The sequence below is a fragment of the Giraffa tippelskirchi genome, chromosome 13, assembly GCF_054371585.1.
Source record: "Giraffa tippelskirchi isolate mGirTip1 chromosome 13, T2T-mGirTip1v1.2.pri, whole genome shotgun sequence".
Taxonomy (NCBI): domain Eukaryota; kingdom Metazoa; phylum Chordata; class Mammalia; order Artiodactyla; family Giraffidae; genus Giraffa; species Giraffa tippelskirchi.
This window is the reverse complement of record NC_137287.1, coordinates 350,242-364,066: the sequence shown is the minus strand read 5'-3', so window position 1 is coordinate 364,066 and position 13,825 is coordinate 350,242. Positions and strand designations below refer to the sequence as shown.

Sequence of the window (13,825 nt, the reverse complement as noted above, 5' to 3'; positions counted from 1 at the left end):
GTGAGCGCATGTCATCCCATGGGCGATCCACTTCTGTGTCTCGGGCCACAAGCTCTCCCTGTGACCGGAGGTCCCAGGAGGCTTGCCCTGGACCCCTGCAGAAGCCCTCCCGGGAGAGCGCCTGCGGTTTTTCCTGCTGCCTGCCCGGCTGCTCCCTCGGGAACTGTCGGAAGGCTGAGGGGTCAGGAGAACCACCACGGGAGGGTCTCGACGGGGCCAACACGAGCTTCACAGTGTGCACTTGGGGACCGGGACCCTGGCTGCCTTCCGGTCCACGCGCTGGGCACACCGGAGCCCCCGGGCCGTGGAGCCATCCTCGGGCAGCCTTCCTGTCCTGAGGCGGGTGACTCATTCGACAATCATGTTTCTTGAAAGGGAAAGAACCCCAGACAGAACAAATTACGATTGCTGCCAGCGAGGTCTCCATTTCATAGACCAGGAGGTGGCAAACCCCGCGTGTCGGCTCCAGCCCTGACTGTGACCTCACAGGAGGCCCTTGCCCGCTTGCGCCAGAAGTGAGCCCACGGGGTGGAAACCACAGCTCCCCTCGGGGCCCCTGTAGGGCTTTCCTTGCAGGACCCTGAGGGCGCTGCAGTCCCTCCAGGTCCCCGTTCTACTCTCGGATCCTCCTGCAAGTCTGCACAGACACCAGGGTCTGACTCGCGGTTTCTGGAGGACGTTCGAGCAGAGAGTCACTCACGTTCTCTGAACACAGCCAGGGAGGGTGTGGTGTGCGCTGGCCTGCACTGTGCGTTTTCTTTTTTTAAACATTTGAATTGTCAATATTTAAAAATCAGACTGAGCGCCAACGAACTGATGCTTTGAACTGTGGTGTTGGAGAAGACTCTTGAGAGTCCCTTGGACTGCAAGGAGATCCAACCAGTCCATCCTAAAGGAGATCAGTCCTGAATAGTCATTGGAAACTTCAGTTCATGATGCTGAAACTGAAGTTCCAGTACTTTGGCCACCTGATGTGAAGAACTGACTCATTGGAAAAGACCCTGATGCTGGGAAAGATTGAAGGCGGGAGGAGAAGGGGATGACAGAGGATGAGATGGTTGGATGGCATCACCGACTCAATGGACATGAGTTTGAGCAAGCTCCGGGAGTTGGTGATGGACAGGGAAGCCTGGCATGCTGCAGTCATGGGGTCACAGAGTCGGACACGACTGAGCGACTGAACAGCGACAGCGGTCAGGTGTCTCAGTGAGCGCCTGGCTCTGGCCTCTGGACCGGCGCCCCTGCCCGGCTGCAGCTCGACGTCTGGGCGCCATGCTCCTCGCCTCGCCCCGCTCCTCACCCCGCCACCTCGCCTCGCTCTGGGCTCTGCACTCACTTGCAGGCCGCTGAGTTTGCAGCCTCGGTTCTTATGGTCTTGAGGCTGAGGAATGAGAGCTATTCTCTGGGCCAAGGGCTCCCCGTCGGGTCCGAGGCCACGGGGAGAGAAACCACAAAGCTGAGTGACAGGTGGAGTTGAGGGGGTCCTCACGGAGCCTCGGGGACCATGTGCGCCCCGCGGCGGGCAGTCTGGCCTCGCCCGCGAGGGGGCCGTCCCTCCCTAAGGACACGCCGAGGGAGGCGACCCTGCCCTCTCGCTGCACATGTGCGGGACCCTCACTGTGGGGTGTGGTTGTGTGTGTGCACACGTGTGTGCGAATGAGCAGTGTGAGTGGTGTGAACGTGGCTTCCTGTGTTTCCTGGGGTCCCTCCCTCCTTGCCCTTCGGTTGACGCCCTTCAGCCGGAGACGGGGGTGGGTGCTGACCGCATGTCTCCGCTGCTCCGGGGCCAGGCGTTTCTTGGTGCTTCCATTAGAGGCTGTCAGAGCCGAGTTCTGTGGTCGTCTTTGGGGGCACACCTGGCGCCGTGGCTGTGTGGTCTTGTGTTCCGGGCAGCGGGCTCCCAGCAGAGGCAGCAGGAGGTGGTGCCCGGTGGGGCAGGGGCCTCCCTGGGGGCCCTGACGCCTCCTGCACAAAACCTGCCCGAGGGGGCCTGGGGAGAGTGACTCAGGGCTCCGTGAGAGCTCGGCTGTGTGGCTGAGGGCCCCCCACTGACGGGGGTGGTGGGGCTCAGGAAGGGCGTGGGGGGCTGACTCCTGGGAACCCCAGTGGCACTGGCCCCGGAGTGTAACCCAGCCCCCTCAGAAGGTATGGCTTTCACAGCGTTGTGAGATGTATTTGAAGTGGTCTCCTTGGCAACTTGGATATTTTTCGCTTTTCCTCTGTGATCCACCAAATTGGGAAGTCACGGTGGGGCCTCAGGGTTCACAGGCCACACGTTCTCAGAACTGAAAGGCGAGCTCGGAGCGTCTGCAGCCTCATGCCGTGTTTCCTGCACGTGGTCCCGGCCACCTCTGAGGGGGCGCGGTGTCTCCCCCGCCAGCCCCGTGCTCCCCCGAGCCCCCGTGGCCCTGATTCCGAGAGGATGTGCTGCAGCGTCTGAGCAGATCCCTCACGCAGGCTGCTCACGTGCTTGTTCAAGTCAGTGCGCGCTGGCCCGCGGGGCAGACAGCAGGACCGGAAAGGCCGTGTGCCCTGTGGGTGTGCCGGGAAGGACCCAGGCTCGAGGGCTGATCTTATGGGTCGACTTGGCCAGGCTGCCGGACCCAGGTGCCTGGTGCAATGTGGGTCTCCAGGTGTTTCTGTGAAGGCGTTTCTCTGACGCAGTCGACACCAACATCGGCTGACCTTGAGGCCGGGCCCCCAGCTCCCCAAGGAGCGGGGTGTGTGGACTGGCAGGACCCTGCCCCTCGGGGTGGACCTGAGCCCGTGCCGGGTGTAGGCTGCGCTCACCCCCGCCTTCTGCTAGGCCTCTGTGTGCCCCCTGCTCTCCGGGGGCATGGGCTGCTCTGGGGGCTGCGTCCCTAGGTGTGAAGGGCTGACAGGGACCCCTGCCTGCACAGACGTGAGGACCGGCTCCTGCACACATCATCACCAACGCCTGCCCGGTGCCAGCAGGGGCTCAGCGGGCCCCGGGGCCTCTGTGCCAGGCCTGTGGGGAGGCGCTCCTCGTCTCAGGGCTCTGCGTCATACCAGCTGTCTCTGAGGCTGTGGGGGCTTGCCAGCCCCTCAGACAGTAGACCCCAGCGCTCCGGGAGCATGTTCTCCGGCAGCCAGAGCAGGCCTGCGGTCGTCAACCTGGGGCCTCTCGGACACGAGGACAGAAGGCACAGTGGGTCTTCCCAGGGCCTGGCCCCAGCCTTGGCCTGCAGCTGTCCGCAGCGTCCGAGGCAGCCCTACCCCTCTGGGACCCCTTCTAGTTACTGAAGGCCTGAAGCGCCTAGTGGCCCGAGGGGTCTTGGCCGCCGACAGCGGGAGCCGCGGGGCTCCTGGCAGCATCTGCAGGACAGAGCCCGGGGGGCTCCGGGGGGCTCCCCGGGGAGGCAGCTGGCAGGCGGGGCCCCGCGAGGCGCATGGGCCACCGCAGCCTTGGTGACTCAGTTTACCCCCAGGAAGGCTCTGGGAGCAGGGCGGGGGCCTGGCCCTGGTCTCAGTCCTCTCTGACGCGGCCCACCCTCTGGCTGACTCCACGCCGGCAGAGCCTCGGGGGCCTGCGGGCAGCTGGGCAGAGCCAGTTCCCTCCAGCCCGCTCCCACAGCCAAGAGGCGTTGCCATGGAAACCCGAGGTTGGACTCGGCTCCCTTCTTTGCAAATCACTTTTGTGAACGTCCCTGACGTTGACGCGACTGCTGAGCGGCCACGTCGAAGCCACCTCTGGAGGGGGCTCTGCGTTCACCATCATCTTGGGAACTTTTAGGGAGACCACCGAAGGCCACTGTGCGCCAAGCTGAGGTCACGGCTGTCTGTGACCCCGCCCGCCTGCATCTCCACTGTGCGCCAGGCTGAGGCTCTGTGGACTTGCGGGGCAATGGCCACCACTGGGCAGCGTGCAGGGTGTTCGCCGAGGCGGGAGAACCCATTGCTGCAGACCCGCCCTGGTCCCACGCGGAGAAGGGGAGGCCAGGCTGGAGCCAGGCCCCGGGTTCGGTGGGCTGCGTGTGGACATGTGAGTGGAAGTCCTCCCAGTGGGGAAGGTGGGCGGGATGTCCAGAGGAAGGTCGGGCCCAAGGGCGGGGGGCCGCGGGGCGGGCAGGCAGGCGCGGGGGGCAGACTGGACCAGACCCCTGCCCTGCAGACAAGGGCTTTGCACGCCCCACCCCGAGCCCCCATGCAAGGGCAGGAACGTTGTGTCCAGCTGCCCAGGCTTCTCATGAGCCGGACGACGGCAGCTGTCCCGCCCGGGACTCCCGGCTCCTGAGGGGCCTCCTGCGGGCCTAGGGGTCTCCCTGTCCCAGGATCCCCCCCAACCATGGGCCTGTCTGACAGCTCGCCCTGGTTCTTCCCCTGCCAGGTGATGTCCTTTGCAGCTCAGCCACAGGGGCTGCATGGGGAGGTGCCCGAGAGTGGCCCTCATCTGCACAGGGACGGCGTGGCCCGGACTCTCCTGTCCGGGGCGAGAGCGGTGCCCGAGCTCGGGGTCAGAGCAGGGCTGTCTCGGTCCAGAGGGCAGCAGGGAGACACTCTTGCCTTCCGGGCTGAACCAGATGAGTGCTTTTCCAGAAGCCCAGCTGGGCCGAGAGCCGTCTGCCCCCACGTCCACCCGCCCCGCCCACTCAACTGTCTGTCCTCCCTGCCGGCTCGGTCACCAGCAACCGGCGGTCTCCGGTCTCGGCCGCATCGTTTCTGTTTAGAGCCTGCGTTTCTGAAGGGCGGCTTCGGTTCACAGCAAAATGGAGGGAAGGTATGGAGGTCCCCCACCCTCCGCAGCAGGCGGCCCCGCCCGGCGTCCGCCACCACCGCGACACACGAGCGGCCCCCCTGCCGCCGAAGGCCTCACGCCGCCCTGCCCGCCTGGCCCTCCGGTGCCGGCACTCGGCTCTTCCGCGTCCCCGCTTCCCCTTTTCCAGGCGGTCCTGTAGGTGGAATCGCGGAGCCTGAGGCCTCCCCTCCAGCGCCTTTCACCCAGTGACGTGCGTGGCTGTTCAGGGCGGGACGGCTCACTTGTTTATGGCGCTGAATACAGTCTACGGTCTGGATGTTGGTGTTGTTCAGTAGCTCAGCTGCATCCGACTCTTTAGACCCCACGGACGGCAGCACGCCGGCTCCCCTGTCCTTCGCCAGGTTACACATCTGTCACCTACGGAAGGGCACCTTGATTGCTTCCAGGTGTCGACACTCACGAAGGAAGAGCTGCTGCAAGTGTCTGTGTGCAGGTTTTTGTGGGCTCCTGACTTCAACCTCCCCCTGGGGGTAGATACCAAGGAGCTCTATCCGTGGCTGTATCTCAGAGGGGTATCTGCTTGGGTGCTTGTCCACACCTCTCCTGACCCTCTGCGGGGCCCTCGCGCCTCTGCTGACCCTCTGCAGGGGCCTCACACCCAGATGGTGCAGCCCCTGTCGGGTGGCTCTGAAGTCCCCTGCGAGGGTCAGAGGAGTCCACGGGGCTCCTGGGTCCTAATTCATCACCCAGCGGCCTCCTCCTCTGGGGGCCAGGGCTGGGGGCCCGTCTCCTGGGAGCACCCCCTTTTATAGGCCCTAGCCTGTGCACCCTAGTCGCCCTTTCCTTGGGGAGGACAGCTCCCAGCGCCAGCCACGTGGGCACTCCTGGGCTCCAAATGACCTGACCACATTCCCTTGTGGGCAGGCACACCGAGGCCCTGCGTGGTGCCTCCCGCGTGGATGCGCTGTCCTGTGACCAGGCCTCCTCAGCCATCCGTCCCCAAGAGCATCCTGTGTGTGAAGGTTCCAGTGAGGCTGCGGATGTCAGCTTCTGGGCCGGGGCCTGGAGCTCAGGGCTTCTGTGTTCAGAGCTGAGAGCGTTTAAAAATGGTGCACGTGAAACGTCCCCTGCTGGGACAAGACCGGTGACGCTGCAGCACCTCAGGAGGGTGACCGTCCCTCCCTGCCCCCCGCAGTCCGTGTGGCTCTGACAGAGCCTTCTCTGCCATTTGGCTTATTTCTGATTTAAAAAAAAAATTAATGTAAGAAACAGTTTAGAAAGTTGGAGATGTGTTCCCCCCATAAAAAGTATAAATGCCCCCAGGAGGCGAGAGAAACCCCGAGTGCCCGTTTCCCAGCCCCCGCTGTCCAGCTCTGCTTTCCCTGGTCCTCGAGGCAGTGGCGTCCTAGACCACAGACGTGGATCCCGAGATCCCATCTGCCCCCCGCCCCAGCACGATTCCTGGCACCAGGGGGGCAGAGATAAGCAGCCTGCAAAGACCGTGGCTGTACAGACGCCCGTTTTGGCCGAGGAAGATCCCGCAGACACGCCATCCTGGGCGAATCCACCTGTGGGAGTGTCAGCCCCCATGCCCGCCGCTGCCTGCTGGCCGGGAGGGCGGCTTCCTGCCCAGTCTCAGCCAGGCTGCCCTGGGCCTGTGCGCCTGGCTCCCTGAGTCTGGCAGTGGCCGGCGGCCTGCCCGTCCTGCAGATGAGGAAACCGAGGCTGGGGCAGTGCCTGGCCCTCCCCAGACCGTGGCCAGCACGAGGAGGAGCCAGGCCTGAGCCGCGGGGCGCGTCAGCCGGGGCTGGTGCTGTACCCGCCCCGGGCGCTCTCAGTCGCCCTTTGATCTGTGGGAAGTGATGCTGGTTCCCGTGTGTGGCTGTGATGATGCTTCTTTTAAAATATTTGTTTAAACAAATGCATTTCCCTGCTGGGTCGGAGGGTTAAGAATCTGCCTGCAGGAGACCCCGACTCAATCCCTGGGTTGGGAAGATCCCCTGGAGGAGGCCGTGGCCACCCGCTCCAGTGTTCCGGCCCGGAGAACCCCATGGACAGAGGAGCCTGGCAGGCTGCGGTCCACGGGGTCATAAAGAGTCTGGCGCGACTGAGCGACTGTCACTTCCACACTCTCTTTCTTTCTGTTTAAATAAAATAGTGTTTCCTCTCCCTGAACTTGGTGCTGGTGGGCTCTGAGCCCGCGTGCTCCCTGCACGGCGGGCCGGGGCTCAGGTTCACCCCTGTGCTCTGACACACGCGTGTGTCCCTTCCCTCGCCGGGCTGGACACGCACAAGGGTTGTGACAGACTCGTCTCTGCCCAGCGGCTGGGAGTCCTGGGCGGGGGCGTCTTCCTCCCTGGGTGCTGTCTGCCCAGCCCCGAAACCCGGCCCCCCTGGGGCTGCGCCTCGGGCGTGGGGCAGGCAGCCCCCAGCCCTGACCCGTCTGCTCTGTCCCCCCAGGCTGTGGGTTCTGGGGGTTCCTGCGTCTGCCGTTCCTCGCTGGTCAGTGTTCTTAGTCCTCCAGCAGCATCCGGCTCACAAGCCAGAGGCCTGGGTGACGGCCTGCAGGATGGGAGGGGGGTCCCTGGGGGGGCGAGGCTGTCCTCCCTGCCTCGCTGGGTGCAGCCCCCACGGCTGGAACCACGACCTCCCGACTGCCGTCAGCTGCAGTGTTGGGGGCTCTGGGCCAGGCTGGGGGCGGCTTCAGGGGGCAGGAAGCGGGAAGCCCGAGGCACAGCTTCGGTGAGTGCGTTCACCTCCACCTTGGCTGCTTTCTATCTCATAAAGGTCACGCGTGCCCGTTGTCGAAACCAGAGTTGATTTGGGTTTCGACTGTAGAAAAATTTTAAAAATGAGAAATGTTTCAAGGAAAACGGGTCTCTTATAGTAACCCCATCTCCCCCAGGCTCTGGCAGGGACATTTTTCTCGTGCGTCCTCCCGGGCCGACTCCTATGTGACCCGGTTTATTTTTAGAGCTGGGCTAGAATCAATGAGTGAGAAGTTTGGGGAATATGATCTGGATCCTGGCAAGTATGTTTTTCCAGCCCCCAGAGTTCCGGTGCTCGGTCCCCGGAGGACGTCTGTGTTGCCTTCTCTGCCGTCTGGGAAAGGAGCTCGGGCCGGCTGGCTGCTCCGGGCCCACGATTGTCTCTCTGGGGTGGGAAGAGCCGGGCGTGTGCTGGGCACACCCAGGGCCCGTGTCGTGGGAACGCGGGGCCCCGCTGGCCATGGCTCCACCCTGCCCAGTCATCTGCATGTTTCCCTCACTCCCCGCCCCGGGCTTGCTGGTTGTGCCTTTTGCCAGGACGGGGACCGCCTGCCTTTGCATCAGGGCCCGGGGATGGCGGCGGGTCGGTCTCGGCTGTTGTAACAGAGACCCCTGGGGCCACTGCGGGCAGAGCCGCTGCGGGGCTTCCCTGCCTCGTGAAGCGGTGCCCCACGGTCGTCGCGGGCACCCCAGGGCGTGTGGCCCTGTCCCGTGGCCCAGCCGCCCCGGGTGCCTGTGGCAGACGTTCCCCGGTGGAGGCGGGGCTGCGGCAGCGGGAAGAGAGGTGGTGCAGCCTACACCCCGCCGGGGACACGCGGTCCGTGGCCACACGCCTGCAGCCCAGACGTGCGAGGACCTGGCAGGGGGCCGGCCTGTTGCCTGTCGGTTCTGCTTGTTCAGGGGTCCTCCAAGTACCTTTCTGTGCGTGGAGGGTCTGTTATGACATCAGTCTCCTGAGCCTCCATGTCAAGGCCCTGGTGGGAAAGCTCTGTCCATCTGTCCCAGTGGAAACCGATTTCATCTCATCAGCCTGCGTGGATCATAAGACGGGCTGGTCCACGCGTGACCAGGAGAGATACTGTAGTGACCGTGGGGGACTCGTGGGTTCCAGAGAAGACAGAGATCCGGGAGGGGTCCGCACGAGGTTGGGGGGCCTTGTGGGGGGAGACAAGTGAGAAACAACGGTGGCCAAGCCGAGCCCATCCCTGTTTTCTGTGCCCTGGGCTTCACCCCTGTCCCGAGTGGGCACTGAGCCCCGGGCCTCACCCCTGTCCTGAGCAGGCAGGGCAGAGCTTCGGGAGGGGAGCCAGTCACCTTGGCTTCAGGTGAGCTCGTGACCTGCTCTGGCCGGTGAGGTGTGAGGGGAGGGTGCCTGGAGCTTCCAGAAGGTTTTCCTATGAATGGCATTGGGGAGGCGTTTGGCGACTCCCGGAACCGTGGCAGCCACAGTCCCACCATGAGGATCCAATTGAGACCACCAAACAGGAGGCAAGGACAAGCCTAGGTGCAGACACGTCTGTGGGCCTCTGAGTCAGCCAGCCCTGAGGCCCTCCTGCATCTTCTGGTTTTGGGCACAGCGGTTACCCTCAGTAGCCTTCAGACACATTGAGTTGGGTGTTCTCTTATTTGGGGCTTGAAGCCTCTCAGGCGCTCTAAGCCTTGAGTAAACCAGAAAACTTCAGTTCCGTCCCTGGGGTCCTGACAAGGAAAATGATCCAGCTGTAAAGTGGAAAATTGTCTAAAATGGGAACGTAAGTTGTGTAAGTGAAAAGGCATGAGTGTTAATGATAATTAGGTAAACGTGGCATCATCTCCAGGGAGTCGCTGCAGTCCCTGTGGTGCCGTCCACTGACTGCCCTCCCCTCCAGGGGAGCAGGTCTCTGCTCTTCTCCGTGGCGTCAGCGCGAGACCCTGTGTCCTGCAGGCCCCATCCCGCGACCTGGGTCTGCGGGCATCTGGCCCAGGGAGCACTCCCGGCTGGGTGGAGAAGGTCTGCTGCTTCCAGGTCCCTGTCTGTCCGTCCACCAGCGTCGTAAGCTCCCCAGATGCCTGGGAGCCAAGTGGCTCTGTGGCCGGAGGTCCCAGGCCCGGCGGGCGCTGGCAGGGTCTTCTGACCGCGTCTCTCGCAGCCCAGGCAGAGAGGTTTACTCGTAACCCTGGGTGCGGCTAGGCCGGCGCTCACGTTTCTGGGTCCTGGTGAGCCGAGTCCTCAGGGAGACGGATTGTGCTCGTCCGTGTGGCCAGGGTGTTGGCACCGGCTGTTCAGGCTGGGGACACGTGTAAGCAGCGGGGAGCTGAGGGCCCGGTGGGCGGAAGAGGACCCTGGTGCCACAGGAACCCTGTCCCAGGGGTCCCTCTGCTCGGCCGGACGTGGACGTGCCCCACCGGGGCGCTGTGCCTGTCTGCGTGGCTCAGAGCTGCTGGAGGCTGTGTGGACTGGCAGGGCGGCTGGGGAGGCCTCGCCCTGACTCCTCAGGTGTGTGGGGAAGACCCTAGTTTGGACGAGGCTGCAGCCCCTGACCCCAGGTGCCAGGCCAGGGGCTCTGCACTTGGAAGCCCCTGGGGCCACCGCGGCTGCCAAAGCTGCGTCGCAGGTGTGGACCGTGGCCTCGCTCATCACTGAGTCCGGGGCCTGCAGGCACCCCGTCACTTAGCGGGGGAAGTGTGACCCCCAGGCCACACTGCTCCTGTCCTTGAGACGTAGGCCAATGTCGGCTTGGAGGAGCACTGCCCAAGAGGTGGCTCCAGATTCTGCTGGCGCCCAGCCCGGGGGTTGTCTGGGGGCTGCCCTCCGCTGAGCACAGCTCCCGGAGACCGCACCTCACTCCAGGTGGGGACGCGCGGAGCTGGCGGGAGGGGGTGCAGACAGTGCCCTCACGGGTGAGCCCAGGAACCCCCACCCTTGCCCGCTGGACTCCAGTTGGCTGGCCCTCACGTGTGCTCTCGGCATCCACAGGGCACGGCTTCGGTCCTGCAGCGCCGGTCCCCCAACGAGGAGTACGTGGAGGTGGGGCGCCTCGGACCCTCCGACTATTTCGGTGAGTTTGGGGCTCTGTCCTCTGCGGGGTGGCCGGCTTGCGGGGCCCCAGAAGGGCCTGGGCTGGGCTCCACGGGGGTGCAGAAGTCCCGGGAGGCCTGGGGAGGATACCCCGATGCCCGCCCTTGGCGCCGTCTGCCCAGGCAGGACGCCGCCCGCAGCCCTGATGCCCCTCGCCCCCAGGGGAGATCGCGCTGCTCCTGAATCGGCCCCGGGCGGCCACGGTGGTGGCGCGGGGGCCCCTCAAGTGCGTGAAGCTGGACCGGCCCCGCTTCGAGCGCGTGCTGGGCCCCTGCTCCGAGATCCTCAAGAGGAACATCCAGCGCTACAACAGCTTCATCTCGCTCACCGTCTGAGTGCCGTGGGCCCTCCCGCTCTCCGGGAATAAACGCGGTGCTTCCCGGAAGGCAGCCCTCTCTCCGCCTCCCTGCCCCGTCCCTTGCGGGCCCCTCTCAGGGAGCCCACCCTCCTCCTCTCCTGGGCGCAGGGCGCAAGCAGCTCCCCGTGCCCCAGCCCTGTGACGTGAGGCCACTGGGCTGCGGTCGGTCTGGGGCGATGTCGTCCCTGTTCTTGGAGCTGGAAGCTGAGGCTGCAAGCTCAGGCCCCTCCCTCAGACGTGCACCCCCCACAGTGCCCTGCCAAGATGCCAGGGCTGGGGAGGCTCTGGTGGCTTAAGCCAGGCTCGGCCTCGGGGCAGGGTGGGGGGTGACCTCCCCCTTTCCTGGGAAGCCTGGCACACCGGCCAGTTTGCCTGACCGTCGGGGCGGGGGCTGCCTCGCTGGGCCGGGACGCCCAGCAGGGAAGGACCCGCTGTTTGAGTCTGGGGCTTCCCTGGCTGCGGGGATCCCTGCCCCCTGGGTTGGGAGGAGCCCCGCTGCCCCCACTGCTTCACAAAGCAGCCTCTCGGAGACTTGAAGGGAGTGCAGGGACTTTCTGAGCACACTCTGGATGGAGCTGTGAGTCACCCTCCCACAGACAGGCCTCCGTTACCTGGAGCATCGCCCTGGGAAGGTGGGTATCTGAGCCTCTCCCCAGGTAGGAGCGTGAGTCAGGCCAGCCCTCTGCCCGCACACCTAGGTCATCCATCAGTTGACTGCCCCCGGAAGTGCCGGCAGGCCTGCTCTCAGCAGAGCTGGAGCGGCCGGGGCCTGTGCGCATGGGACTCCCAGTGACCTGAAGTACCAGCGAAACAGCGCGGTTACCCCGATTGACTCCTGCCCATGCGGCCCGGGAGGCTGCCCAGTCTAAGAGGACCCCTGCCTTTGCCTCGGAGTGTTTCTGTGGTGTGCACCCCACCCTGTTTATCACGATGTTCTGAATGCTGCATGTGCTATTAAATGTGCAATGAAGTACATCTTCCTGACTCCGGGTATTGGTCTAAAATTTTTAGAGAAGACCTTCTTCCTTTTGCCTGTTTCTATTGTGGTCAAATAGTCATAAAACAGCGTCTTAACCATTTGTAAGTTCAGGGGCGTTAAGTGCATTCACACCATTGCACAACCATCGCCACCGCCCATCTCCAGAGCTCTGTCTTCCCAGACTGAGACCCTGTCCCCATGGACGTTGACTCCCCTTCCCCAGCCCCCAGCCCCTACTCTTTGTCTCTGTGGCCCTGACTCCTCCAGGGACCTCAGAACTGGGCTCACACAGTGTCTGCCCTTCCGTGTCTGGCTCATTTCATGGCTCTGTCCTCAAGATTCATGCGTGATGTAGCTGGGTCAGCATTTCCTTCCTTCTTAAGGTTGAATCATATCCCGTCTGAGGATGGACCATGTTTCTTTCTCCATTCACCCACTGATGGCGATGGTCCCTTGGGCTTTCAGCTGTCTGTCACCATCATAACTGATGAGCTGGTTGCGGCCCCCGGGGGGGGCGGGGTGCTGGCAGCTTTCAGGGTGTGAAGCCGTGCAGCAGGAAGCAGGCCCCGGGCCCACCCCGGGGGACCATGCTCTGACGGCCTGGGGGCGAGTTTCTGAGCAGCGGCTTGGGAAGGGGTGCCACGGACCCTCCTGTCCAGACTTCGGGGAGCAGCAGGCCTGCGCCTCCCCTAGGAAGGCCGGCTCGAGACCACCGTCCACCGCCCCGCCACGTGAGGGTGCAGGTCAGCTGCGCTGTTCCCAGAGAGCCCGCGGGCCAGCTTTCAGGCTCCTGCTGCGAGCGTGCGAAGGGCCCACTGCCTGGGGCCGCCCAGACAGGCTCCCTGGGAGAGCTGGGCGCGGCTCCAGGAGGGGTCTTGACCCACAGAGAGTTGCTGCTGCTGGACTAGGCAGCAGCTTCTGGGTCAGTGACAGGCGTGAGGCCTGCGGGCACCTGCTCTGGGCCTTGTCTCGAGGGCTGTGAGCGGTGGTCCCTGGAGCCAGGATGGGCGCTTCGGCTCAACAAGCCCTGCGGGGAGCTGTCGTGAGCCCTGTCCGTCCAGTGGGCAGGCAGCCCGCTGTGCAGGGCGCGGAGACGGCCCTGTTCGCCGAGGGCCAGCCCGGGTCCTACCCCACACGCTCCTGGAAGCTCTCCCGGACCCCGGGGCTGGGTGGCTGTCCTGCTCTGGGCTCCCGCTGCCCCCACGTGCTTCCCAAGGACAGAGAGCAGCACCCGCTCCTCCCGAGGGCCGGGGCCGCGCCGTCCAGGATGCAGGGAGAGCAGAGGCCGCGGGCTTCTCTGCAGCAGGAGTGAGGAGGTCAACGCACATACCCTTCAGTTTCCTTTGAAGAACGTATACTGAGTAATCAAAACCACTGCACACCGCAAAGCACCGCACAAGATAACACGTGAGCCACGTGTGTAAAACGAGCGGGGTTCTCTGCTCTGTCCCCCGGTTCCAAGCAGTTCACGGATATGAAACGAGCGAGGCTCTGTTGTGTCCCCCAGTTCTAAGCTGCCCATGCCGGGGGGGCCCGATGTCACCACGAAGGACCCTCCGGGAGGGAGGGAGGTGGGGGCCCAGAGTCAGAGAGAGGACGGGGAGGAGGCAGTCGGGGAGGGAGAAGCCAGCGGCTCAGGACAAGGACGGGCCACGGAGCGCGGTGCCTCAAGGAGCTGGGGGAGGAGGAAGCGGACCCTGCCCAGCGCCTCTGGAAGGAGCCAGCTCACAGGAGCTTTTCAGGCCCCAACCTCCAGGTTGCAGGGTTAAGTAGCGATTGAGCTGCTGAGTTTGAGGCGTTTTGTTACAGCAGCTGCAGGACGGTCATACGAGGCCCCGCTGGGGTTGGAGTGGAGCTCTGCCACCGCGAGGGCAGGTTCCTCCCCAGCCTTGGGGTGTCCTCCTGAGGCCCAGGGTCTCCCTGGACTGGGACACGGAGGGGTGTG

General features: G+C 64.4%; 1 protein-coding gene across 13 annotated transcripts in view; it reads left to right on the top strand.

Moving 5' to 3' along the window:
• Window positions 1-11,876, top strand: part of PRKAR1B (protein kinase cAMP-dependent type I regulatory subunit beta) — an 80,081-nt gene extending 68,205 nt beyond the window's left edge. For 5 of the 13 annotated variants that reach the window (XM_081552374.1, XM_081552372.1, XM_081552377.1 and 2 more), the window contains exons 10-11: window positions 10,442-10,523; window positions 10,706-11,876. In XM_081552374.1, coding sequence (XP_081408500.1) covers window positions 10,442-10,523; window positions 10,706-10,878 — 255 coding nt within the window. In that variant the 3' untranslated portion in view covers window positions 10,879-11,876. Of the gene's footprint in view, window positions 1-3,754; window positions 4,004-4,348; window positions 5,034-10,441; window positions 10,524-10,705 lie in introns of those variants that run through there. The other 8 variants (XM_081552370.1, XM_081552364.1, XM_081552365.1 and 5 more) reach the window with 4 other exon arrangements.
• The last annotated feature ends 1,949 nt before the right edge of the window (window positions 11,877-13,825 follow it).